Source organism: Ixodes scapularis, unplaced genomic scaffold (assembly GCF_016920785.2).
Source record: "Ixodes scapularis isolate PalLabHiFi unplaced genomic scaffold, ASM1692078v2 ptg000058l_1__unscaffolded, whole genome shotgun sequence".
NCBI lineage: Eukaryota > Metazoa > Arthropoda > Arachnida > Ixodida > Ixodidae > Ixodes > Ixodes scapularis.
Window position 1 is genome coordinate 232,644 of NW_024609900.1, and position 27,227 is coordinate 259,870.

The 27,227-nt window shown below is 46.4% G+C and overlaps 1 protein-coding gene across 4 annotated transcripts in view; it reads left to right on the forward strand.

The window, feature by feature from the left end:
• LOC8052689 (transcriptional activator protein Pur-beta) overlaps window positions 1-27,227 on the forward strand; it is a 102,243-nt gene that overhangs the window by 66,549 nt on the left and 8,467 nt on the right. For all 4 annotated transcript variants that reach the window (XM_029972872.4, XM_029972874.4, XM_029972873.4 and 1 more), the window contains 4 exons: window positions 8,631-8,733; window positions 9,669-9,787; window positions 12,626-12,746; window positions 14,844-14,950. In XM_029972872.4, the coding sequence (XP_029828732.1) occupies window positions 8,631-8,733; window positions 9,669-9,787; window positions 12,626-12,746; window positions 14,844-14,950 (450 nt within the window). The remainder of the gene's footprint in view (window positions 1-8,630; window positions 8,734-9,668; window positions 9,788-12,625; window positions 12,747-14,843; window positions 14,951-27,227) is intronic.

Consider the following 27,227-nt stretch of genomic DNA (forward strand, 5'->3'; position numbering starts at 1 on the left):
GCGTGCTTGCACGTGCACATGGACTTGCACTAAATGTGTATGTTTTCGTGCTCGTGTGCCTTTGCCCGTCGATTCATCCATGTGTGTGTCTGCATGTGTGTATGTGCTGTGTGCGTGCACATGATGTGCATGGTAATGCATGCTCATACTTGTGAGTGTGCATGCATTTGTGTTTGTGCTTGTGGGTGTGTGCACATGTGCACGTGTGGGCATGCCGGTGCGTGGAAGAATGCACGTGCATGCTTGCGTGCACGCGTGCATATGTATGTGCATGGGCAGGCACATGTGTGCACGGGCATGTGCATGAGTGCAACCTTGTGCATGTGCAAGCCTGCATACGTGTGTGCATATGTATGCGTTTGTGAGCTCGCATATTTCTGTGTGTGTATACGCGCTTATGATTGTGAATTGTGCTGCTCGTTTTCTTCTCGTATCAACTGATATTAGGAATTGAGATTACGTGTTCAGTCCTAATTTTTCCAATCAGAGTTGCGAAACAACAACAGAGGATGGCTGAAGTAATTAGTGGTTTTGTATCAGGTTCCACAAGATATCACTCGTCCGTCATATCTTGGTCACCTAAGCAGTGACGAATCTAGCACAGTAAATTAAAAGGCGCAAATTTTGGTGTATCGCTACAACATATGCCGACATCGTTTAGTGAGCCATCAGCGAGTCTATGCGCGTTGACACATTTTTGCACGAGAGTTGCTTATTTGCATTCCGTATGCGCTGTATATTCAAGCAGCTGTTGTTGACCACAATACCTTTAATGGTTTAGAAAATAAAGCAAGCAAGGCAAGCGGCTACAAAAAAAGAATCGCATTCAGATATTAAATCTTTCAGCGTGTACTGATGAGACCTAAGACTGCATAATACTTAGAACAAAAAGAAAGCATCAGTGGAGGCCAGGGTAAAAGGGGGTCATCTGTAGTTCCATAGATTCTCGATCAGGAAACTGCAAAAGGATGCCAGCAGCATCCAGCGGCATCTGTACAGATAAGGAGATCCTCTTGAACAATGCAGTTGTTAACCCTCAAACATTGGAACGGTTTGCTTGTATGTGAGAAAACGGGCATTAACTTTGCACTTATGGTATAGTAAACCAAAGCCACATGCAATGCCTCTGAATTGGAAACATCCCGTGTGTGAGCCTATATATACTTTATCTCACAAGTTGTATTCAGTGCTGGCAAAGGCATAAGTGCGAGCGTGGGCTTTTAAATGTGCTTTTTTGCCTGGCCTCTCGTGCACAAAAAGCATTCTGCAGTCCAAAGGCCGCCGATCAGTGCCTCGTACAGCTTATTTACCTTTTTACATCCAACAGGCTCCACAGCCAAAGCTATACCGGCGCGAGCCAGTATTCTGCAGTAACATTCTGCAGAGTCGCACTCACCTTTGCCAGCAAAAAAGCCAAATTATGAAATGACGACACCAAGCGCTTGTGCTTGAGCCTTTATCGGCACTGAAGATCGTTGCGAGATAGAGTATAAACCGTTAGAGAAACAGTCTTTTGACCCATGCCATTTTCAGTGTTGGTACGGAAGGAGCACACTTTACTCTTCTTCTGAAGTGATAAACATGGGTGTGCTGGGCTGGGAAGATGGTAGGCTGTGGGCTGTGCTCGTGTAAGCATTAGAACGATGTATGCAAGCTTTTTTGTATGGGGGAGGGGTAATGAGACGCGGTTACTGTTTTGAGCAGCCCGTCCATGTATTTCTCTGCTTTCATTCAAATGTGACAAAGACGCTCTTGCTTGTTGTTTGTTTAATGTTGTTCAGAAAAAAAAAAAAAAAAAAGGCTAACTAAAAGAGGTGCAGGCCTTGATTATGGGGCAAATCGCTCGTGCATGCGGGGCTGTGAAAATTACACAATGGGCACTTCGAAAGCACTGCAATATTCTTTTGAACGTTATATGCATTCACTGTTAAAAATTTCCACATCTGTTAATAGACGGAAGTCTCTGAAAAGAGATCTATATGCACCAATTACCCCCGGACGGCCAGAGAATGAAAGAATCTATTCCAAGCTCTCACAAATCGTATGTGAAACAAAAAGGTTCAACAATTGGGAAGTGATGTCCTACAGTATGTGGGTCCTGGTATAGAGATGATGCAATCTTGTAATAAAATTATGACCACTGCCAAAGAGCAACTACATCTTTTTTTTAAGTGATTGATACAATCTCACAGAATGCAATCCCCCAAATATAACAACATTGATCAGAACCTCAACAGGACATACCTAGCAGGCACTGTAGGCAACAATTTCAAGCACTGACACGCACAACAGAATAAACCCTATGCACCCTGCCCTAAAAGGCGATCACACACTCTTCTTGCACACGAAAGCATAAAACGGCTGCACACTGCCGAAAAGAGCAAGCGTGCACCTTCTATACACCTTTCCAAAAAACACTCGACCCCAGGGGCAACAAACCGTTTTCGAGCCCAGTCACTGAGTTTGAGGCTAGACTCTCACCGGCGTCCCTCCTAGCCCTAACCGAGTGGACTGTGATTTCAATAGGCGCAGCCTGCGTAGACGCAATTTCAAACGGTGCTGGCGGCTAGATTCTCGTCTTTTCCTGCTCTATTTTGTGTTTCATGGTACAGTTGAACCTCGATTTAGCGAAGTCACCGGGACCCCCTAATTATTTCGTTAAATCGGGAACTTCGTAAAGTCGAGAAAAACATTCTTCGGGATAGGCTGCGCGGGGAATACGAATTTGTTCGTTAAATCGGGAAACTCGTAAAATCGGGTTTCGTTAAATTGAGGTTCAACTGTACATGTATTTCCTCGATGACATTGAGAAAGCATTGTGCCACATTTGAAAAAACAAAAAAGCAAAAAAAAAAAAAAAAAAGAAACACAAAAAACTGTAAACTATTTTTGCCGGGTATGCGCGCGACAGAACGAACACGACTGGAATGTATAGTTCTAGTTATTTGTTTTTTTTCTTACGATAAGCTTTGACGGCGCCGCGGGATTCGCCGCATGTGAAACGACAAAGCGCTTTGCTGTCAAAAATAAATTGCAACAGAAGAGGGCCGAAAGGCATGCATTTTTCACGCTCACAAATAACGTGTTTACCGATGGACAGGACACGGACATACAATTGAGGAAGTGTTAACATTCGAACAATAAATCGTACGTACCACACGATGCAGCGTTATACGAAAGAATTTATTTGAGAAAGATCTCAAATAACACAGTCACAGTCGACGACAGTCACATCTTGACGATCGGACGGAATCCGAGATGACTTCGTTTTGGGGCACGTTTTGAGGAGAGCTTCCTTTTTTCACAACCGCACCAAGGCAAAGAAACAAACGCGACTGACCCGTTTCTCATCCTAACCCGGACAACTATTTTTGGAGATGATTGAGGATTCTACGCGGATTATCTCTGGGAGGGGGGAGAACAATGTTCGCAAAATGGCGTCGAGGGTCGTTCGACGTCCTTCACCTCCGTCGTTTCCCGTGAATGTCGAGCAGAAAAGCTTGAATGGCAGGCACTTACCAGCCTTATTTCTCACAGTGGAAGATAACACAAAAAGGGTACGCAGCACGCGTAAAAAAGAATAAGTGGAAACTTTCAAGAGGGGCGAGAAAACGTCAAATGCAAAACCGCAAAAACGTAGGTAGAGAATCGCGCTGAGCGGGTCTTGACAGTCCCGGAGAGTGGCAGAAAATTTCTAGCTGATAGAGGGCGCGAGAGTCGCACCAGCCGCATCAGCATCAGCAACATGGCGGCGGCCTAGGAGCGTTTTTTGGAAAGCTGTATACCTAACAGTTGGAAAGGGGCACGCGGGGTGACGACAAAAGCGAACGTGGAGCCCTTTCTTGCATGGCAAACGCGTGCAATGTGGGAAAGAGCAAGGGCCCTTCTAGATACACTTCGCACACCTTTGCCGTGCGCCGCCATCAAGTCTACTTCAGCGCCACTTCAACCCCCACGACCACCCCCCCACCCCAAACGCGACGGCAGCCCTCTCACCACACGAGAACTTTCCTTCGAGGAGCCACCTTTGCACTCTCGCCTCCAGTGTGCTATACTGCGTGCAAGGTCAAGCTGCTGCTTTTGAGCAAGAAACCAAAAGTACCGTGCACCCCGCTTTCAAGTTCCAACAGACTTTTTTGCAAGCAGATCAGTTCACAATCCCAACACGGAGTCACTCAAAGTCACATCACAAGCTGATGTCACGGAGTCACTCAACATCACGAACTCGGAGTCATATGACGGAGTCATTCAATATCATCTCACAAACTCAGTCATATCACGGAGTCACTCTACATCATCTCTTGAACTCAGAGTCATATCATGGAGTCACTCAGTGTCATCTCACAAACTCAGAGACATATCACGGAGTTATTCAAATCCACTCTCAATCACGTGGCGACTGTGAGTGAGTTTGTGAGTAAGTTTGCCGAGGTATGCCTCGAACTCAACTTCGTGTTCCTTTTTGCAGTAGCTTCAACTGTAGTTAGATACGCTTGTGATAACGCAGCTGTATTTGTAACTTAATTATCGAGGTATTTAGCGCACAAAGTAGAGACAAGAAGGACAGGACAGAAAAGAGCGCCACTCACAGCTACATTTACTAACAGGAAAATAAAACATAGTTGGAGTTGCACTTTTTTCTGTCCTGTTCTTCTCCCTACTTTTTGCCCTAAATACCTCAATATGTTATACTACCAACTAGCCCAAATGTCAACTTTAGTACAGTTGGTAACTTAATTGCATTTCTGCTTGGGTGACTGTAACCTACGAATTTGACACATTGATTAGGGTTCAGAATAAGCATCTCTCTCCCGTAAAGTAGTACCATATTTACTTGCATAATGAATGCACTCGCATAATGAACTCACCCCCCACAACGGGTACCAATATTTTGACCTTTTTCCCCTCGTGTAATGAGCACACCTCCAATTTTCGATTCCGTGGGTCTCGGATTGCGTCCAACTTAGCTAGCCACCAAGCCCACTAAACCAATTTTCTTTTGCTGCCAAGTGGCCAGGCCAAGTCAAGCCAAGCCAAGCTGCTCTCATAATGGCTGCAAGTGCGTAGTTGTGGAAGCGATCAACATTGAAACCGAGCGGCGCGCACACTTGACAGAGCTTGGGTCGTAGAATTGCTTAGCCATGGACATCCTTCGCCTATCGGATGCATTGATGCCAACAAACACATCATCGTCTGTGGTTCGCTTTCGGACAGTGAAATTGTGAAAATGGTTAAGCCGAAGAACGGTCACATTGCTCTTCATGCTGAGTGAGCTTCGTAGGTTGCTTTTCCCTCGGCAAAAGGGATGCCGAAAGCACCCCAAAAGAGTTTGCAATTTACAAAGCATGGCTACTGTGGCGCGCCCCCGACCAGCCGTGGGTGCGCCTCCATCAATGGAGACGTGCCACAGTATCTTGCCGTGTCATGTTGGAACCTAATATGACATTTACACGAAGTGTGCAAATGCAAAAATTTTAGCCTACATGTTAAACACACTTTCCAAATATGTGTAAATTTTTTCAGGAGAAAGTGCGTTCATTATGTGAGTAAATACGATATAGGAAATCCAGTTTGTTTACGTGTTTTTATTTTGCAAAAAATATACTTAAAGGTTCATGCTCCTTTTCATTTTGGATGCGTAGGATTTATAGGGCCAGCTTTTGGGGTTTTTATGTCCGCGCCCAGGAGCTGCCTCGATGCTGACGTCACGCTAATGACGTCACGGTGTTCGCAACAGTTTGCATAGCCATGGTGCTGGAACGGTGACGAGTAGGCTTGTGCGAATAGTGGATTTTGAGTTCGAATCGAATTCGAAGCGAATAGTGATTTTGGTCGAATATTTTCGAATCGAACATCGAATACTTGCCGTTCAAAAAACTTGGCCGTTTTTAGGGGGTTGTTTACAGAAATACTTCCAAACTGGACTTCTCACGCTGTCGTTAGTCCATCTTGCCAACCGACTTAGCTGCCGTCATTTTGACAATGTCGATGTCATCAACTCACTTTGTCGCTGTAATAATATAATATTCCTTCAAAATATTATAGTTTAAATGTTTTGAAACCGTGTTTATGAGTTTTACCGGAAATAAAAGTTTCTGAGCAATTATGCAAACATATTTATTTTTATGCTAAACTTGTTTTTCTAAATATATGTCTGGACGTGGCGGTGGTGAAAAAAATGTGCTGGCAACCACGGAGCCAAAACTGGCGAAGATGGCGCCGGCGTCTCTGGAGCTCGTAGCTCGGTTTCTTTTGGCCGTTATTAAAACAAGTTGATTAAATAATTACGATGAATATATTTCGAAGTTCCCACCATAATATTTATACCATTTCGCCGAACGTATGAGTATATTCTTGAGCTTAGATATCGTTTCTTTCTGGTCTTAGACAGTAAACAAACTTGCGACCATGAGTTTGCGAACACTTCGAAAAGCACGAATATTACCACTGCTCTCGAAGCGAATATCGAATAGAGTACTATTCGAGAATACTATTCGGAAATTCGAATATTCGCACAACACTAGTGACGAGTCCTAAGAGATGTCACTCTCAGGTCCAAGCTTCTTAAGCGGCACTGCGATTTCACTTGAGCCGACGTCACATTACACGGTCACGTGACACCGTGATTGTATGACGAGATGATCACGTGCAGAAGAGAAAAGACATCCTTCTTCCCATCTTCAGGTTTTGTTTAGGGACCCTTTTAGGGAAATGGGTTGCGACCTTTATCTTCAAATGAATGGAAAAGCCGCAGACCCCAATCCAATCCAAGCCTAAAGTATCCGAAAGTTCCCGAAAGCGTGCATCCGGCGGCCATGCTGCCATTCGGTTATTGACTAGTGTGGTTGAGCGCATGGTTTCATTGTGTTTGTTTTCATTGTGTTTCCGGAAGTGGCCTCTTCACAGACGATGTCGGCGGCAAGAAAATGCTCGTTTAATCCCGACTAGACTAACCCGAATATTTCGGAATATGCGAGTTGGATTAAGCCCGTGCAAAATGATCCTCCCAGTGCTCAATGCCTTGTGTTGTAATGGTCTTATATATTTATCCACCTCTGCTGCGGTCAGGGAATTTCAGCTTTAATTGTCAGGGAAAACCTAGAAAAGTCAGGGAATTCCAAAATAATAATTTGCTAGGCACCCTAAGATTTATGACTCCATCGTAAAGTGCCCGATTCCCAGTGCTTTTTTACGAGCACCATACTGAGAAATGTAATTCTATGATTTCGTGTGACTTGTGCACTACAAAAAATTAATTGGAAAAGCTCGAAAATTGGCCCTACACCAGCTGCTTATAATAGCAGGTTATTGATGCAATGTTGGCAATACCAAAATCCTCGTCTCTGCTAGGTAGTGCAAGCTGCCGCCCGATGCAAGGAGTATAACTTGGTATAACCGCATAGCCATCACCGTCCATTCATCCAGCTGTCATTCCCGTGTGCAACCAAGCACGCTAGGAGCTTTAGGCCACTGTGCTTTAGCCCTTTTGAGTCCGATGCTCTATTTGTGGCATTATGCTGCTCGTTGTTGCGTTGCGGCTGTGTGTGGGTTTCGACACAAGAAGAAATTATTTTGGGTGTTCGTTCCTAGTGACTTGACAGACTCTCCTTGACTCTGAAGCCCAGTGAGGGTGGATGGTACACTTTCGGCAGCTTTGTCACTGTAATGGGAATGTCTTGCCCGCCGGTTTACGGGACATTTTGTCGCATCTCGGTACAGAGAAGCACAAAGACATGGCGAATGTGGTTGACAGCAATGAAAAGCTGGATGATAAACAGGCTTAGTTCAAGCACCTTCTGTAGGAATGAGAACTTCCAGCTAAGTAAATATGGAGGTGGATGAATGAACAGTGATCCGCGGCGCCAGTCTTCGAGACAGTACTTTTTGGTATGACAGGGTTTCGCAGGATGTTTTGGAAATTTTGAGACTCCTGTATAGCAGCATAGAGTGTTTGGCAAAGTAAAGAATGCTCACACCCATTTCCACACCTCCTTGTTGAAAAATACTGTCGAGCAGCTGTTATCCTTGAAATGCAGCCAGTTTAGGAAGTGCCTCGAGCAAGTATTTGACGAGGTCATCCCAAGAAAGGCCAATGCGGCAGCGTCTCATGCATTTTGGAAAGTATGCTTGGTGATAGTTTGGTACCCAAGTTGAAATGACATCATCCTTAGTACTTTCAACATTGTGACGCAAACAGGTCTGCACTATGTCATGGTGTCATGTTACACGGTAGTGTGACGGCATGCGACGGTGGTTGCGTAGTGTAACAGCGTAGAGCCGTGGTATCACACAACATCACGTCATGTGGCATGCTGTCACACGCCACCGTGATTCCACGCAACCTGACTTCATGTTGCACCACGACTCGACACCCAGGCGCAAACAAACTGGCATCCGGGCATACCCTTGCCACAGGGTATTCACGGACAGATGTACAATCACATTTCTGGGAGTAAAGGGTTCAGTTGTAAAGCATTCTACGCTTTAATTTGAACTGGAAGTTTGTTCAGCTTCCCTTACGCTGTGCTTTGAACGACTGCTGCCGACAGTTGCACCCACTCCACAAGCCTGTTTGTCGTCGGATGTCCCTCGGTGAGCTGACCGTGTCTTTTTGTTTCTCTGTCCTCCAGGTTGGGGTAGTGGGTAGGAAAAGTAGGCTGCTACTAGCCATGTCCACAGCAGCAGAGTTCAGGGACCACCTGACGTCCTTCAGCGAACTCTACGCCTCCCTCGGTAAGCTTTACACGCGGCGTGCTTTGGGTGGGCTGCGACTCTGAGGCGACTTTTGTAATCGACGTGAGGGTGACGTTCCATCGCTTGAGTACCGTATTTTCCAGACTGTGGTCCGCATATTCGTGCATAGTTCGCCCCTGATGCTTAGTCGACACGAGAATCTTCTTATGCACAACACAGGTTGACAAATCTCTGCTTTCTTAGCTCATAAAGAAGTTTGTATCATATATAAATCATCATTAACATACTTCTTTCCTTCACACAATTCGTCACGTCCCAATGAACGATCTTGAAAAACAAAATTCTCGTATATTTGCATTTGTGGATGGTCCGCACCGCGTAAAATTTAAACCTTCGAACGTATATAGTCTGTGGATATGGCCTAGAAAATACGGTACTCTGTTTCACCTTATAATAGAGCACAGCAGACGATACGAGCCATCCCAGTCAATCCCTTCTCGTAGACTTGTCCGCACAGTCACCGTCGCTAGCTTGCAAACAGTAACTAATCTACCAGAAAGTGTTTGGCTCGTCGCTACGCGTCAATGAGTGACTCAGATCCGCTAAAATGGTTCTTAAAACTGGGAAATTGCTTTACTCGGGGTACGGTGACCGGAACGCGTCTCCCACCAGTGCGTTTGTCGTCCCGTCCCGCCCACGCATCGAGAGGGGTCCCGGAGCGGCAACAGACGATGTCGCAAATGCCGGGGTGTCGCAGTGTCGTAATCCAGGCAGTCGGTTGTCAAAATGCCGGCAAAAAGCACCGAACGAACGGGAGCGTCGCCATCGTCGCGGCATCCCAACTCCCGACTGCCTAAGCTTCCGTGGCACGTCAGGCAGGGGAAACCCCGTGTTCCTCGGAACTCGATTTTGAGAACCAGCGTGGTCGAATGTGGGTTTCGTGAAAACGGGTGTTGTCATTTCCCGGTGTGCAGGGCCTCCGAACCCGGAAAACCTCCCGGAGGACGGCAAGCTCAAGAGTGAAATCATGATAAAGGACAATAGGCGCTACTACCTGGACCTCAAGGAAAACTCTAGGGGACGCTTTCTAAGGGTGAGTTTGGGCGCGCTTTGGGGCGCACTTTGAGGGCGGACGTGCTAGGGTCGTTTCGAGGCCGACCGGGAATTTGGTTCTCGCGGAGAAACGAAAAGCCTGACGAGCGCCACAGCTGCTGTCGTTTCGGCAGCTCGCCGATTTCTTTGGCGTAGACGGAACTGAACTGCGTTACTGCAGTTGGACAAACGGGTTTGTGCGGTTGATTTGTGCGCCGTTTCTCGTCCTTCCCTGTTGGCACCATTCGTACGCTGTTGTCCGTGGCATCGTTTGTTCCCCGTATTGTTCTTGCAATCTCGTTAAAATTTCAACTGGCTTAACTTTCTTAACTAGAATTTCGAATGCATACCGCACCACTTCTCTCCTGCTACCGACATTGTTTGCCACCACGATAGCTGGAACTGCTGCGAATGCATCAAATGCGTCATTGTAGGTGCAAAATATTTAAAAAGGATTGTATGGCATTAACGTCCTCTGTAAATCTCCTCATGTTAGATTTGTTCGCCGATTTTTTACGCACAGAAGTCCCGGTCAACTTTGAACGACCCTTGCGCAACACATCCTCTTTTGGCTGGCTCATGTTTCATGCCCGATTGCCTTTGGTCTGTGTCTCTCCAGTCTCTCTGGTCCTCCTTGCCTGAACGCCGAACATGCCAGGGTTAATCTCTGCTGAAAGAGGGAAGGCTTCCCTACTTCCTACTCGTACGTTGGCCTTCAATAGGATGTGCAAACTGGGCTTTTGGACCTTCGTTCGTTGCCCGAGAGGACGATTAGAGATGGCAAAAAGACAGAGATTGAACATGTGTCCCGGCGTACAAACATCTCGGAAACACACCAGTCATTCATAAGGAACACAGAAAAATGTATTTCGAAGCAAAGAAAATAATTACCAAGTAACGTCTAGTGGAAGCTTGTGAAGCAAGCATCATCGGAATTTTGTTACATGGTGTTACCCCAGAGCAGCATCATAGAAGCACTGTATTGTAGGCACACTGGTGTGCATTTACACTACTAGGTGTAGATGCACATGTAAATGCCGTGTTGAGGGGCTGGGCCGGGAGTGAGGAAGCAGTGCAGTCATTTCGCGCTCAAAGATTCAGGCTGGTGCCACAGTGGCACTGTCACCGATGCCTAGTGGCATGTAGCTCAATACCGGGCCAGTGCTGGCCACACAAAGATACATTATGTTGTGAATGTCTCAAGAAGATCAATGCGCTTCGGTGACTTTTTACGGTTAACTAAGCTCTGTGTTGATGCATTTCGTTGAACCAAAGAAACTCGGTTTCTTTGCCGGTGTATGTAGTGCTAGTTTCGAATCACTATGATGATCAGGGCTTGAGAACTTTTCATTAGTTCTGACTGACAGGGTACAAATCCTTCAGAAATTACTTCAGACGGCTCGAAATATTTTTGGGGTCAAAACATCTAATGGATTAGCTCAACGGTTCCCAACCGACATTGTGTATGATGCTGTAGAGATGAAGTTGGCTGTGGGTGAGAGATGCAAACTGATGCAAGAGCTGAAAGATGCCATTGCTTTCCAAATACATCTAATTTACTGGAAACTGTGTCATCATCATTTGATTCTTGAGAAGTAAGCAAACAGCTGCCATCGTAACATTGTATGTGGCATCGTAGCTTGGCTCTTGGCAAGTTTATTTTTTTCTTTTACACTATGAAATATATTCAACACGAGATGCATCAAAGTTGAAGGAACCTTGACACAATCTTACAGATGTAAGTTAAATCCTGCTGATATTAATCTCTTTGTAGTCATAAAATATAGAATAGGCATTATGTTTTTCCTATAAAATAAAAACATTTTTCAAAAAGAAAAAGAAAAAAAAGATTGGGTTTGAAGCTTTTTTAGCTATTATTTGTGCATGACACATCCTAAGCCTTTGAAAAAGTTAATTTTCATGACACTGTAGAGCAGGGGTGGCCAGGTTGACCTGGCCCAAGAGCCGCAAACAAAACAATGAAACTTCCAAGAGCCGGCGGGGGAGGGTGGGGGAGGGCAGGGGGGGGGGGTAGGGGTAGGGGCAGGGCAAACTTTTGTCTAGAGCAATAAACGAAACTCGAACTATTTCCAGTCCAATTCAGAAGCAGTCCAACTGTATGTAAGGTACCAGTAGCACAAGACTACCAAATCGCAACCTGTCTTTCGATTTAAAACTTGTTCCATTTCTCTTTTTGGAGAAGTGCTCGTGGGACCGAGAGGGAAGGGGGGAGGGAAAAGGAGGAGGAGGAGGAGGGAAGGAGAGGAGGGAGGGGAGGGGAGCCGCTCGCCGCTCTTTAACACGCGAAGAGCCGCATGCGGCTTGCGAGCCGCAGCTTGGCCACCCCTGCTGTAGAGCCTTAGAATGGGCAAAATAAAAAAGACAATAACTCGAACCTCCAAGTGGCACTTGCGGCACTGCTTGCCTCGGCAGAAAGTTGCGATGAGACCACAAGGTCATGATCTCACGTTCTCTCTAACAACCCTGTTACGTGAGTACTCTCAACTGTCGCTGAGCAGGCGACCGGTGGTGCTCGTTCACAATCGACCAGGGTTACACAGAAGCGCCATCTGTCATTGAGCCACTACGGCAGTTGAACTCGACGGGGCTCATCTACCTCAGTTGAACTGATTGGATGGACTTCGCCAAACCGAGTTCAAGGTAGCACCACCTGTGGCAACACAAGTGACGGCCAGCGTCAGCGACATACTTGCTGTTTCAGAATGCACTGCGGTTGAAGTGGCCCGTGTAACAAGGGTATTGGGCTGTTGTTGCAGTCAGGCTTCTGTTCAGATGCTGCACCCTAACGTTCTGCCTCTTTCTTCCCTGATGCCTGCAGGTTTCTCAGACGATAGCACGAGGGGGTCCTAGGTCCCAGATTGCCATCCCCGCACAGGGTATGATCGAGTTCCGTGACGCCCTCACAGATTTGCTAGAGGAGTTTGGCACGGACGACGGAGGTAGGTCCACCCTTTTTCATTCCGTCTTCTGGGTTGACCCTCAGGGTGTTCGCAAACAAGGAAAGAGTGGGAAACCTGGAGTTGTGGGGGATTTTAGGGAGCTTTGAAAAGTTGAGGAATTGTTGGGACGTTTGGGAGGCTTTGAAAAAAGCCTGGGAAGTTCTGCAAGCTTGTGTTGGCTACTGGACGCATACTAACAGGGAAAGAGGGGAGACGAATTTTAGGGAACTTGAAAAAAATCTAGGAATTATCAGGACGTCTGAAGGATTCTGGAAAAAGGCTTGGAAAGAAAGCTTGGGTTGATTCCCAGGGCAGCTATGTAGTAGTACCAACAGGGAAAAAGGAGGGAAATTGAGACATATGAAATTTTAGATAGTTGGAAAAGTTATAAAATTGTTAGATGTCTGATAGCATCTTCGATCAACTCGCACCGGAATCGCCCTGAAACCAGCACAGTGCACAGCGCTCCTCGGTCGGGCAGCGCGTTGTCGGTGCAACATCGAGGACAAACTGCGCCGCGCCGGTGTACCGCGGCGAGCTCCACCTTGCGTCACTTCGCGTTTTGTTCGTTTATTTTGCGTAGGTCAGCGCATGGCGCCCGTCTGCTGTCAATTTCTTTTATTTTTTTACTCGCGGATTTGACGGTCCCACAGAAATAAACATCGTGGACATGATTGTCGATGGGGTCACGAAGCGGGTGACAATTCCACATGTATATGTTGGCCATCATTATTAGTTCAAGAAAACGAAACACCAGATAATAGCCGTACCTCGCTGTCATTGAAACGCCTCGCGCCGCTTTCCACGAAGTTCGTGCTTTTCGGGCGCTCCTTGCCACCGCAGCAATCGCCAGTAATCGCGGCGGTGGTGAGAAGCTCGTCGTCTCGCCGTCAGAAGACCCGAGGAAATCATCTAGTACAGCTGCAAGGCGTGTTCGTTTTTGCAAGATCGCCATCTCGATAGTCTGCGCGTCTGCTACTCCCGCCATCTTCTCGATTCCCGCTCCTGGCCGCAATGCCTGATGGGACTGCCCCCCGCCGCACCGCCGATTTTCTTGGTGCGCGTTGGGGCAACGAAAAGCCGCACCGGGAGGGTGCGCTTCGTTGATCGAGGATGTACGGTGCGCACCGGTGCACTTGATCGAAGATGAAGGGGCGCACCTCAGTGCCCCGGTGCGCACCGGTGCGGATGATCGAGGATGCTATGAGGGAGTCTGGAAAAGCCTGGGGAGAAAGCTTGTGTTGACTCCTAGGGCAGCTATGTAGCAGTACCAACAGGGAAAAAGGAGGAAAATTGAGAGTTATGAAATTTTAGGGAGCTTGGAAAAGTTGAAGAATTGTCGGATGTCTGAGGGAGTCTGGAAAAGCCTGGGGAGAAAGCTTCTGTTGACTTTCAAGGCAGCTATAACACCAACAGGGAAAAAGGAGGGAAACTTCAGTTCGAGAATTTTAGAGAGTTTGAAAAAGTTGAAAAATCGTCAGGATGTCTTGACGGAGCCTGGAAAAAGCCTGGAAAGTTCTGCAAGCTTGTGTTGACAGCTGGACATCTGCAGTGACGTAGCCAGGAATTTTTTTCAGGGGGAGAGGGGGGAAAGGGGGGGGGGGGGGGGGGCTGAGGTAGCTGGGATGTCTATGACTTGGAGTGCGAAGAGGGCGAGGGGGGTCAAACTGCATGTGTATATTATTTGGTCGGCTGGATTTCGGGTGTGGGATCGTGTCTAAAGCAAGATTGCATGGAAAATATTGACTGCGGGAAACTCCTGTAGAATACCGCGCATCCGCCCATTCCACATTAAGTGCCCATCCCCAAATTTTTAAGATCTGAGAAAATACGCACAGTACATTTATATGTAAAATTGATGACCGGACAAGCGCCCATCCCCCATTTTTTGTGATTATCTCTGAAGTTTGAGTGGGCGCTTGCCCGGTATTTTACGGTAATGACGTGCAGCATAGTACTTGTCGATAGGAGATCGCCCACTAATCCAGAATCCTTTGGAGAATACAGCAGAGTTGTCCTTTAGGCTCAAAACCTTGTCGTTTCTTTGTTGTTTCCTTTGTCGGCTTCACCTCACAACATTGTCCTCCCCCTTTGCAGCCTTCAAGGGGGAACTACCCGAAGGGCGCCACATGCGCGTAGAAAACAAGACATTTTACTTCGACATTGGGCAGAATACCAGAGGCATCTATATGCGCATTTCAGAGGTGAGTCGTGGTTCCTCCTCCGTTTTCTGATCCTCTTTGTCATTGTGGCGAGGCACTTTTCCACCCAACAACTTTTCTGGACATCACCGGAGAAAGCACAGTCATGTACTTAATAACTTAGCTTAGTACTGGGGGTGTGCAAATATTGAAATTTTCAAATATGAATAGAATAGGAATATGTATTAGAAAAAATGGCTCCGAATATCGAATATGTTTGGAAAATGTGTGTACCATTAAAAAATAGCTAAAGGAAATATTGAAATACTTTTTTTTATTACCTTCAACATCGAAAATGATGTTAGCAAATTCAAGTAAATCAAACTACCTGACTCGGCAGCATATAAATAATGCAACTGGTAACACACCTATTATACCTTGACTAGTAATCAGCTGTCAACTGCAAATGAAAGCAGACAAAAGGTGCAACTGATAAGTTACACAAATTGACAAACTGAGGATTACAAAACTTCACGCGTCTAGATAGCAAGTAAAAATGCAACCTGCAGTGTTGTTTCGCAAACAACTGATAGTGGCCTTTTTTAAGAAAATAATTGAAATCGCTGTTGACTATCCAGCAAGTTAAATAGCAGCTGCTACTGCAATTAATGCAAATTATCGTGCAAAAAACTTGGTTGTTCCACATGTTCTGTACGTAGGCGCTCCCTTTTCGCAGTGGCAATAGCTCCCTCCTGCAGCAGAAAATACCCTTTTGCTTGGAACTGAGGTGGCAGGGATAGCCAAGTACTTCTGGCAGAGTTTGCCTAAATGTGGGTGCACAAAGCAGCCAAATGACCGCCACCACTCGCTTATTCCACCATTTCCTCTCGGGGACTGGTGCCATTTGGGCCTACTCCTGTTCATCACCAGATGATCAAAAGCATTCCATTTGTTATCTCAAGTACTTTTCAGCATTTGAGATGGCAGTTGCATCAAACGAGGGACTCAGTGCTTCCACAAACTACTCCTTCGCGTCTCTTTACTCCGCAGAATTAAAGCCGTCAATGGTTGTGTCCGAAGTGGCAAGCTCAGGTGTGATGGCCTTTTTGAGTTCGAGTAGCCGCAAATGCATGAGGTATTGACTGTACCACCTTGTGGTCAATGTCCCGAGCAACATATATTCTTGTTCAGTTGCCTTTGCAGGTCGTCGAGTCTTTTCTGTGCTTATGGCAAATGACTCTGAATACTAACAAATGTAAAACTATGAGGGTGTCTCGTAACGCATCACCATCACCATACTCAATAGGGAGTTTTAGAATAGCGCACGCTAAAGCTTTGCGCACGCAAAGAATAGCGTCGTCGGCACTGCGCATGCTCCGAACGCAAACCAGGTGTTGCGCTTTGCGTGCGCAATTTTAGCGTGCGCTATTTCTCGGAAATAGCGTGCGTACGCAAAGAGTCTTTGCGCTCCTCCAAGGAGGATTCGTGATGAGAAGTTGGCTAAAGCCAAGACGAGCAGGGGTAAAAAAATGGCGGCTTGCAGGATTATGTCGGCGACTGCTTTGGCGGCGTCGTGAGTCTGACGTCGGCGGCATCCTCGCGACTGCGATTTTCAATGCAGGACGACATTGTACTCGGTTTGGCAACGATCACCGGCAACTTGATGCTTGCGACGCGCGAACATTTCTCGGTGAAGGTACGGTGTGCGAAGGTCAATACACGAGACCTCTCTTGCCGAGGCGACGCAAGCGGACACGACCGGTCAACCGCTCGCGTCGCATTCTCATGTTTAAACAAATCTAAAATGCTACTCTGGACCAAAAAACTTGTTTTTTTCTATAGTTACAGCATTTCGTGTGTGAAATAAAAATTGTTACTGTATCTTGGTGGCGCCGCAAGCGCGAGATGCTTGGGCTTTTGCGTCGCGATGGAGAAACGCTATTCTAAAACTCTGTTGCGTCGCGTGCGCTAATACAAGCGCTAAATTTAGCGCTAGCGTGCGCTAAAATTGCGCACGTTATTCTAAAACTCCCTAATATGTAATATTCAGCTGGCATCTGTAACCTCTTTCAAGTATCTCGGTGTTCACGTCACTTCTAACCTATCATGGAAAACTCATTCTGATCATATAATTGCTAACGTTAATTCAATGCTAGGATATTTAAAAAGAAACTTTTCCTTAACCCCTATGTCCCTAAAACTTCTCTTGTATAAGACTTTAATACGTTCAAAGTTGGAATATGCCGCAGCAATCTGGGATCCAGGTCACTCAACTCTTATAACAAACATCGAAGCCCTGCAAAATCGCGCCGCACGATTCATAGTCTGCAACTATCATCGCACCGCAAGTGTCTCATCTATGAAAACAACCCTAGCCTTGCCTCTTCCTTCGTCACGTCGTAAAATATCTCGTTTATGCCTCTTCCATAAAATCTATCATTCCAACGCTTCACTGAAAAACAAACTATTCATTAGCCCCCCCTTCATTTCTCCCCGCATTGATCACAAACTTAAAGTTGGCATACGTCATTGCGAAATTTCTGCTTACATCAACTCTTTCATCCCTAAAACGTCATCTGAATGGAACCACCTTCCCGCATCATTAGTAACTATTCCATCAATAGATTTATTTAGAAAAGCTCTAACTACTCACATTTGCTAGGATTATGCCGTACTAACATTTTTAACTAAGTTGCCTTGTTTGAATTTTATGCAGTGCCAATATTTTATGTCCACCCCCTCTGTAATGCCCCCGGGCCCTGAGGGTATTGAAATAAATAAATAAATAAATAAGTGAATAAATAATGTCCCACAATCGCTCTGGCGTTCTTACACAGTCTGTCGATTGCCGACGTCAGCGATCTTGCATCATTGATGGCAAGCTGAAGGGCATAAGCAAAGCAGGGTTGCTCAAGCCGTGGCAACCTCCTGGCAGCAGCTCGGATGCTGCGGCCATTGTCTGTCACAATGTACAGTAATCCCTCGTTATAACGAAATTGTTTTTTTTCGAATTATCTCTTTCATCAAAGTTTAACGTGGTCCCGACTGAAATGCACACATTTTTAACCGAATTATTCTAAGTGTATCAGTGGCCGACCATGCCTGTTACCAAGGCCGAGGTGCCAAAAGCATGCACGTCTACACAGACGTGCACGGAGACCTTTGCGTTCCCTCCCCCTTCTCCACCGAGGCAAACAGCGAACTGGGAAAGCGGAGTAAACGGGTGACGAAGGCAGTGTGTGCACAGCTGACAAAGCGCTCCTTCCGATGCCGATGCGCCGACACGGGGACGCGGGCAGGGAGCAGCGGGAGCAACGTCAAAGTTCCAACGCTACTCACGGCGCCTGCGGCCAGCGCTGCTTGACTTCGCCAGAATCGGGTCAAGGGAGCGATGGAGCCTGGAGGACATCATCCCTTCGGGAGTCCCCAACACGTGTGCTTGCGACGTACTACATATACACGTGTTTTGTATGGGAGATTGGAATTGTTTACCAAAAGTTGCTTTGATCTACAAGGTTGAGAAAAGTGGCCGGCCCAAGTCCGAAATCGCCAAAGAATTCAACATTCCGGCATCAGCTGTTCGACACTGTCCACTATTGTGCAGAACAAGCTAGGCATATTGGAGGCGTTTGAGAAATTTCTAAAGCATAAAAAAGCGCGCCGGGACCCGAAGACGAAAAAACGCAAACTGCCTTGCGCACGTCAAATTTTCTCTTGCGAGCATGCTTGCCAAGCTGGCCCACGATTTTCATAGCTGCAACGATCTCTACAGGAGTCTGTGAAAATATGTTGGCAAAGCCACCGAGGATAACCCTGATTCGTTCGTGCTTGTCGATGCGGATGTTCCTGCTGTTGCTTCTGCCACGGATGCTGCGATCGTAGAACTTGTGTGTGGCCCGGTTAAACACAAAGCGACGTCGGAGAGGCAGTTTGAGAATCGCCAACAACTGCGGAGACGCGGAACATCCTACGGCTGCTTCGAAACAAGGTGTAGTGCAGCAGCGGTGACAGAGCCTGGAGCAGTTCGAAAAGAACTGATGCCCGGAATGTCGGCAAACTCAACTTAATTATCTTTTTACTCGGTAAAGCTGCTGCGAGATGTTCATAACCAAGGTTTGTTTGATTAAAGATACAGTGGGAGTGTTCCGTAGTGTTCCCGTCCACCTTCAAGTCAGCTGACTTTGTTTTTTTGTCTCTATCGCTTTCATCGAAGTACCACTTATATAAGACTTTTTGCTGTCCAGTTGACTTCGTTATAACGAGGGATTATTGTACTTTATACAATCGTTCGGTACCTCCCTGTCGACGCAAAACTCCTTTAATAAACTGTCAATGTTAATAGCAGAGTGACTCTCAGGCATATGCCGCATGTTGAGGGTGAATCTTTTAATTTCGAATGCTGTAGTCAGAAAGCAGACGATAAGGTTTAAATAACTCTCGTTGGCTCTTAAAGTCCACAGGTCGCTCGTAAAAACGAAAGTGTTCATGCCGCACCTTTGTTCTTGTGTCATTGTATAAGCACGGGACGAGCACCCTCAACAGTTTCGTTCGAGAGGGCAGGCTATAGCTTGGTACGACTTCTTTCATTAGTGCTTTGAATCCCCTATCTTCAACAATGCTATAAGGTTGGACATCCAATGCGACCATTTCTGCAACTTTCTGATGGAGTGCGTTTTCTTCCTTCTGTGACAGCGACTTTTTGGGAACCATGTCAGCCAGCGATGGTTGATCCTTCGATGGCGTGCTCGTAGATTCTTTCTTGTGCTCTTCCATCAAGACAGGCTGCTGTTTAACTGATTCTTTAGGGTCGTAGTTGTTCTTGTCGGAGTTTGAAGGATACGATGACATGACTTGTTTTCGGCTATTAAGGGCGAGATTCTTGCGTAGTAATTCCATAAGTGACCTTTTCCGGGTCTCTTCTCTTGCTTGCTTGGTGGCCGATCCACAATACACAGTTCTATGTATAATACATATTTCTATGTATAATGTAAACGGCAGGGGTTTATAAAAAAATGGCTTAATACCCATAATTTGAGGTGACTAATCATGGTTTTTAGGAAAGTTCTGAATGTTCAGGGCATGTCTTGCGTGCAGATTATTAGCTATTTGTTCAAATATTCCTGGATTTCCTGAATATTTGTCGAGAATCGAATATTTGGAAATTTCCGAATATGCAATTCTCGAATCGAATAAGAAAAATATTAGGGGTGTGCGAATATTTGAAACTTCGAATACTTCACGAATACTGCCTGCTATTTGATTCAATTCGCTTCATACTTTTACTGTTCGAAGTATTCGAGTTCTTCGAATATTCGAAAACTACGAATAACTCTGAACTCGCTGGTAAGTCCCAACAAGCGGTCACGTTCCCTGTTTCTTTTTGGACTGCGCAGGGTGGTGCCTTTTTTTTTTGTTGTTTCTTGTATACGAAGCAATGGAAGTGGAAATTCATATGCATGCGGTAGCGCGATCTGACCTTCGCTTGCCGCGATGTCTGGGTTGCGGAGTTGGCCCAGTGGTAGTGGTGGTAACATGATAGGGGCCATTGCTGCAATAAATTTGATAAAGGATTATGATTTGCAATGGCACGTACGTCGTAGTGAGCTCTAACGCCACGGACTACAGCCACTTACTCACATGCACTCACATAGAGACTGGTCCACCGGCCTACAGAGCCAAGGGGCCAAGGTGCTATGGATTTGGATATGGATTTACGGCTGATGGATCAAGCCCAATGATCAAGCCACTTGAGTTATTTTCCGCTTGATTTTCCGGTTCATCAGTTTTCCAGTATTCATTTTATTTCTACTTGTTTTATTGAGTAAAAGTGACAGACTTGCTTTCTTAGCCGAAAAATAGCCGTATTGCTTCTTTAGCTTTATAGCTTCTTTGTGGCGCCCTCTCTCGGCAGAACTATTGCGCAAGGTCAGTTCTGAAGGAGGCTGTCTGGCTGCGTGGCGCACGTTTTCATCCCTCGTGTGCCATGCTTTACGTTCACGTACTTGCGCTTGTCTGTGTCCGCTGGTGCTTGAGCTTGATGGAGCCAAGACAGGAGACGTCAGGGATTCAACAACCACGGCGGAGTACGCAACCTCCTGCCAGCACAAGAAGTCTCGTATTGACCCATTTCCGAAAAGTTTGCCAAGGTGAAGCTGTGTGCAACCTTTGCAAAAGCCCACATCAGGCACGACCACTGCTCTCGTGAACCATTTGAAACGGCACGCCAATCAGTATGCGGAGTTTCAAGCAGCTGCTAAAGTCAAGCCTGCTAATCAGCCAAGCATTGCTAATGTGTTGAAAAAAACGGCACTGCCTCAAGCAAAACAGGAGGCTTTGAGATGATTGCGCTCGACCTGCAACCGTACACGATTGTGCAAGACCTGGGTTTCCGGGATTTGTTGAAGGAGGCAGTCCCAGGTTATGTGCTGCCATCGAGAACAATGCGGTCGTGCACGTTAGTGCCGAAGTTGTATGACGACACCAGAAAGAAGGTTCGACTTGAGCTACAGAATGCATTCAAGAGCGGCATGGAGTCTCTCTTGTTCACCTCTGACATGTGGACGTCCAGAGCGAATGAAAGCTACATCTGCCTGACCTGCCGCTTCCTGGACTAGCAGTTCAAACTCACTCGCTACAACTTGAGCACCTGTCACTTCCCAGGCAAGCACACATCAGCTAGAATTACCTCAATTCTTGATAAGCTTGTCACAGATTGGGACATTCCCAAGGATGTCACCCTTTTTACATGGTGACTGACAATGCTTGCAACATCAGAGCAGCCGCTCATGCGCTTCCTTGGTGTGGAAGAACTTTTTTTGCTCATACCTTACAACTGGTCATCAGCAACACGAAAGAGATGATTCCAGTACTTTCTGTTCTTTGTAAAAATGCAAGAGGCATTGTTGGGCTCTATAAACATAGCCCAAAAGCTCAAGAAAGGCTCAACTGCTACCAGAAGAAAATGGGCAGATCCCCACTGCATGTCGTTCAGGATGTTGAAACAAGATGAAATAGTGAATGTGCAATGCCATCCAGGCTTTTAGAGTTAAGAGAAGCAGTAATTATGGGCCCTGCATCTGAAGCTGGGCCTATCGAAGGCTTCACCGGAACGGAGTGGAGGGAAATGAGTGAGTATGTTGCTACACTGAAGCCACTAGAAGAAGCAACGATCAGTGCTGGAGCTGACAGCTACCCAACATTGTCGGCCCAAATACCGATCCTGTATTGCATCCTTGCATGCCTGAACAGCTCCATCAGCCAGCAGACCGTAACTTCCTCGTTCTCGGCTAACCTAACCAAGTGCCTCTAGACAAGATTTCCTGACTACAAATTTGACCAAGTAGCCAGCTTGGCAATGCTCCTAGACCCAAGGTTCAGTGCAGTGGTCTACGAAGAGGACAGGTCAATGGGGAACTGGTTGAAGAACTTGGGAGTTGAAGAGGCGCAACAAATCTCTGAGGCACAAAGAAGCGCAGAGGTGTCCTCAGTGTCAACGGCCCCTGAAGTTCCGTCCAGGTCAGCGCCGTGGCAAAACTTCGACAGCCTCATTAACAAAAGCAGCATTCAATGACACAAGCTGAAGAAGAGGTAGCAAGCTATTTGCACGAAGGCGTCCTGGCCCAGGAAGAGGATCCTTGCAAGTGGTGGTGTGAGAAGGGTGCTACAAGATACCCCCTGTTGGCTTGACTTGCAAAAAGGTACCTAGCCATACCGGCCACAAGTGTGTCTAGCGAGTGCCTGTTTTCAGTGTCTGGGGGAATTGTGACCAGCAGAAGGCCATCACTGCTCCCAGAACATGTGGAACAACTTGCATTTCTTCATGACAACATTCTTTAACTTCATACTTTGAATGGTGTTTTACTAGCATTACTTTATCTGTCTTTTTATCTATCACATGTGTGACATTTTTTTTATTGCCATAATAAAGTTAATCTTTTTATAATTACGTTTGCTGTAAAAGAATTTCCAGTTAATTTTTGATGGAGTATCCTTGTTTAATTCACATTAAATAAAAAATATTCATATTCGAAAATATACTATTTGATTTGATTCGTAACCTTTACTATTCAATTCGATTCGAAATATTATGATATTCGCACACCTCTAAAAGAAATGACCGCATCTCCACGTGGTGAATGATGTTGATTGGGGCGAAGCTCTGGTGGTACTGATGATACCGATTTTGTTCATGAGTAGTTTTGTTCATGATCATAGCGACACACAACTAAAATTCACAGTCAAGGATAGCGCTTTTACGCGGAAGGATGAGCTTCCACCACGCCGTCTACGTCGACGATCACAACCGACTCCATGTTTGCGGATTGAAAGAAGCCGGCCTGCGACCGGCATGCAACGCGCGCGAACACTTCTCCTCGACCTGCGATTGGTCTGTCGTTGCGGTTGTTTTCCAACGCAGTGGAGGGACGCATGCACGTGAACGACATGTGCGTGCGTCCCTCCGTCGCTATGGCAACTGAAGCCTCTCTCTTCGCTTCTCCCCGCTTCGAGCAACCTCCTTGCCCCGCGAGTGCCGCTTGCGGCTAGCGCCTTTATCTAGTGTCGCACAGGGAAGCGTGCTCGCTGCGCTGGTCGGTCGGCGCGGTCGGCGGGCTGTTCCAGAAACCGCACTATAACCGGTATTTCCCTTCGTGCGCCTGCATTTTAAGCGGTATGTAATTACATGAAGTTCTATGGGAAATGAACCGGTGGTTTAAAAAAGCCGCGTTATACCCGGTCCTGCACTATAAGCGGTTACGTTGTAAGTGGTCTATACTGTATAGACGTTGAGCAGCTACATGCAACGTTTCATCCATGACATCCCCAGCTCTTCAGTTACTACCACATCTCGGAGCCCCCTACTCGTCCCGCAGTCGTGGCCAAGTGGTTAAGGCGATGGACTAGAAAGCCATTGGGGTCTCCCCGGGCAGGTTCGAATCCTGTTGACTGCGCAAACATTTTTTCTTTTTTTAAGAAGACAGATGGGATTGCAATCGATGTGAGCACGGACGCCGGACAAGGCTAGACCCTAAGGAGCTTCGCCCCTAATATTCTATTCATAATCAAAATCTCGAATATTTCCACACCCCTACTTAGTACTTAATTTAGTAGTCATGTACCAACTAGCCCATGTACAAATTCTGTAACAATCGTGCCTCTGTAGTATGGACTCCATTGTTATGAATACCCCACTTTATAGATGAGGTTTTCAGGGACGAATTGGGTACACACATTTTTTGTTCCAATATTATGGACAATCTTTTGGGGACAGAGGTGTTCGTATTAATGAGGTATCACTGTATGAACACGTGCTTGAAAGCTTTTTAAGGCAGTCCAGCTGCTCGAATGCTTGCGTAAGGAAAGCTCCTAGTCCACCGATGCATCGAAAGTTGTCCCAAAGTGGTATCAAACAATGTCGAAAACCGGGATGTCATGGCGTCGTACGTCGCAATCCCGGCGGTCGGTCGTAGAAACGTTGGTGAAAAGCACGAGCGGATGCGAACCGCCGCCATCGTCGCGGCGACCCGACTCCCGGCTGCCGGAACTTCCACGGACTGTCAAGCCGGAGTGCGATCCTTAGCAAAAAAACAGGCATCTCCCAGGTGTGCCACTGCTGCCGCGACGCCACCACGATCGTGGCTGGCAACGGCATGACGTTTCTATGATGCCAGGTGGAAATCGAGGGAGCATTTTTTGGACGCAATAAACACCCGTCGGAGACGCCTTCCGGGCACCTAATATGTAATGGTTGGAAGCTTCTGGAGACGACATGACCTCACCTCTGGTGGTGTCATGCCGCTCCGGTAGCTTCGTACCTCCATAATATTGATGCTACGTGCACGACGTCTTGCTTTCCCCGGTTGTGTGTCAAAGTTGTCAGTGGGGTTAAAGGCTGCAGACGGTTTAGTGCAAGTCCATTCGACTGTGAGGGGGGGCAAGATAAACTACGGCGGCATGCCGCAAAAAATGGCCGACCCGTTTTCCGTCTTAGAGATGCCCCTTTAAACGAAGCCACCCGAATTGTTTTCTGCTGTCTTTAGCCTTGTCATTGATTTTGGTGGAAACGGGGTGACAAATGGCAAGGGCTATGGGTTTCTTGTACGGTCAAGGCCAAGGAAACCCACCTTTGTGACTCAAATAGAGGCTGCCGTCGAAGCAGGATGGTTCTAGTTCTAATAGTAGGCCACCGGAAAGTCTGACGGAAAAAAAGACACTTACCGAAGCACTGGTTGTAATTGTGGATTCATCCGAGCAAGCCGCTTGTTTCTGCGCGGATATTATAGGATGAACAAGGATCTTTGTTTGTTTTCTAAGAATACATTTGTGGAGTAAAGTATGGCAGCTAATGAATGCAGGAAGTTGGCAAGGATACAACTTGAACTGCTTTAAAGTATCAGCTGTTAATGGCCCGTTCCCCGGTTTTCGACGCCGTGAGCGGAAACAAGTTTCCCTGCTAAACTTAGCAGGAAAATTGCTGTCATGTGACATATGCACCAATTCAGTTTCCCCTCTAAATTTGGTAGGAAAACACAACACAACCTTAAAATTATTTATTCATCAACAACATATCGACGCTAAATCTGTGCAATGTCATTTCAATATCAGATCAGCGTATGACGCACGATCGGTGCAGTGTGAATTGATCATCATTGCCATATCGTCGAATAAGCAGCTCAGCTGACGCTGTCTAAATGCACCAGGTCATGTGATCGTTGTGCAATTTTTTACGGATTAGCCCACCAATTCGTTTTCACTCCCATCTTTTGCTTTTAAATTGGAAGTAAGTTATTTTTTAAACGTTACGGTCAGTATTTCTTGCTGTTTTATCTTTCTGACTTTCGCTTTGACGAATGGCTTCCCTGACTGCGAGAGTCAAGAAAGTAGTGAAAAGGTCAGGGGTGGAACGGCTGTGCCATTTGCGCCATTTTTCGGCAGACGCATGTGCCTGCGCCATCCTGTGCCATGTTGCAGAAACTGCGCCACAGCCAATACCTCGCGCCATTATGCGCCAAAGCGCAAAACGTGCGCCAAAAAACTTTTTATTTTGCCTTGGTTTCGGTTCTTTTGACTCGTGGCAACAATGAGCCACTTTTAGCCTGGTCGGCCTTGCAATCCTTTGTTCTGTTTATTCTCCCTGTGTATCCCGAGTCGAAAGCGCGCGAGAAAACTCGGATTCTAAGCGCTACACCACCTGCCACTGGATTTTTATTCTTCAACCATAAGCGGTTAAGCAAGTCGGCTGAGGTGAGGTCGAGTCGTTAAGCGTCAGATTGCCTGAGGCTCTGCGGCCCGGGATCCGGGATTCGGACGTCAGCCAGTTGAAAACAAATGAGCGAAATATTCATTTTAGTAGTGCATCGTTAGAAGTTGGAACCTTATTGTCGCAAGATAAATCGTGATTTGATAGAGCTGAAATGCGGTCCGATCCGAAACCTTGCCGGCCAGCAGCTCTTACGCGAGTGGTAGATCTACTCGGCGTACTTTAACCTAGCTCCTGCTTATCGCTTCAAATACAATAACTTCGGTAATTGTAGTCTGCTGCTTCGATATCGAGTTGCACAAAAGAAGAAACTCGAAATTTGTTGCCTTGTTCCTCTGTGCAACTGCACGTTCGTTGCTTACGCAAGTCACGTTGTTCGCACATATAATTTCTACGTCGAGCACGTGCGGGTTGTGCGATAAGCAGTGCTGGTTTGGATTTTGAGCAGCTAAAAGCCATTCAGAAAATATGAAGGACGCTGTCTTCAGAAACATAGGGTACTTGCTTTTTGATTCTTATTAAGGCTCACAAAGTTTCAAGTTTTCGCATCTGTTACACTGTTATCCCATCTACCTAGCTCCCTAACCACCCACATTCATCTGTGCTGCTAAGTACAATTGAAATTGCCCCCGTGCTTGTCTAACACACAAGCTGAAGTGCAATGAAAAGTGATCTGAGCTGCTCCTAGCCTGCTCCATAATGTAGTTTTAGCTGCTCCCAACCTGCTCCAAAATAGCTGTTTCAGCTGCTCCCGTGGCTGCACCCAAGTACATTTTATGAGTTCCACCCCTGAAAGGTACTTCTTCTTTTATGTGCCTACACAAACACGACCTCTTTGTGTGCTCCAGGTATGAGTGTCATAGTTTAAACGTCCAAGTATGCCTGTTTAAACGGAGTAAAATGGAAGTCATAGCCCAGATACATTCAATTTGTTCTTGTTTCACGAAAAAATACGTGGCCATGATGGGGCATATATGACCGCTATAAGGCACTAATTATCTGGGTAAAATGTAACCGATTTCTTATAAACCATCATGCTCAAGCGCTCAACTGATGCGTGCGACAGTGTGCACAAAATAAATG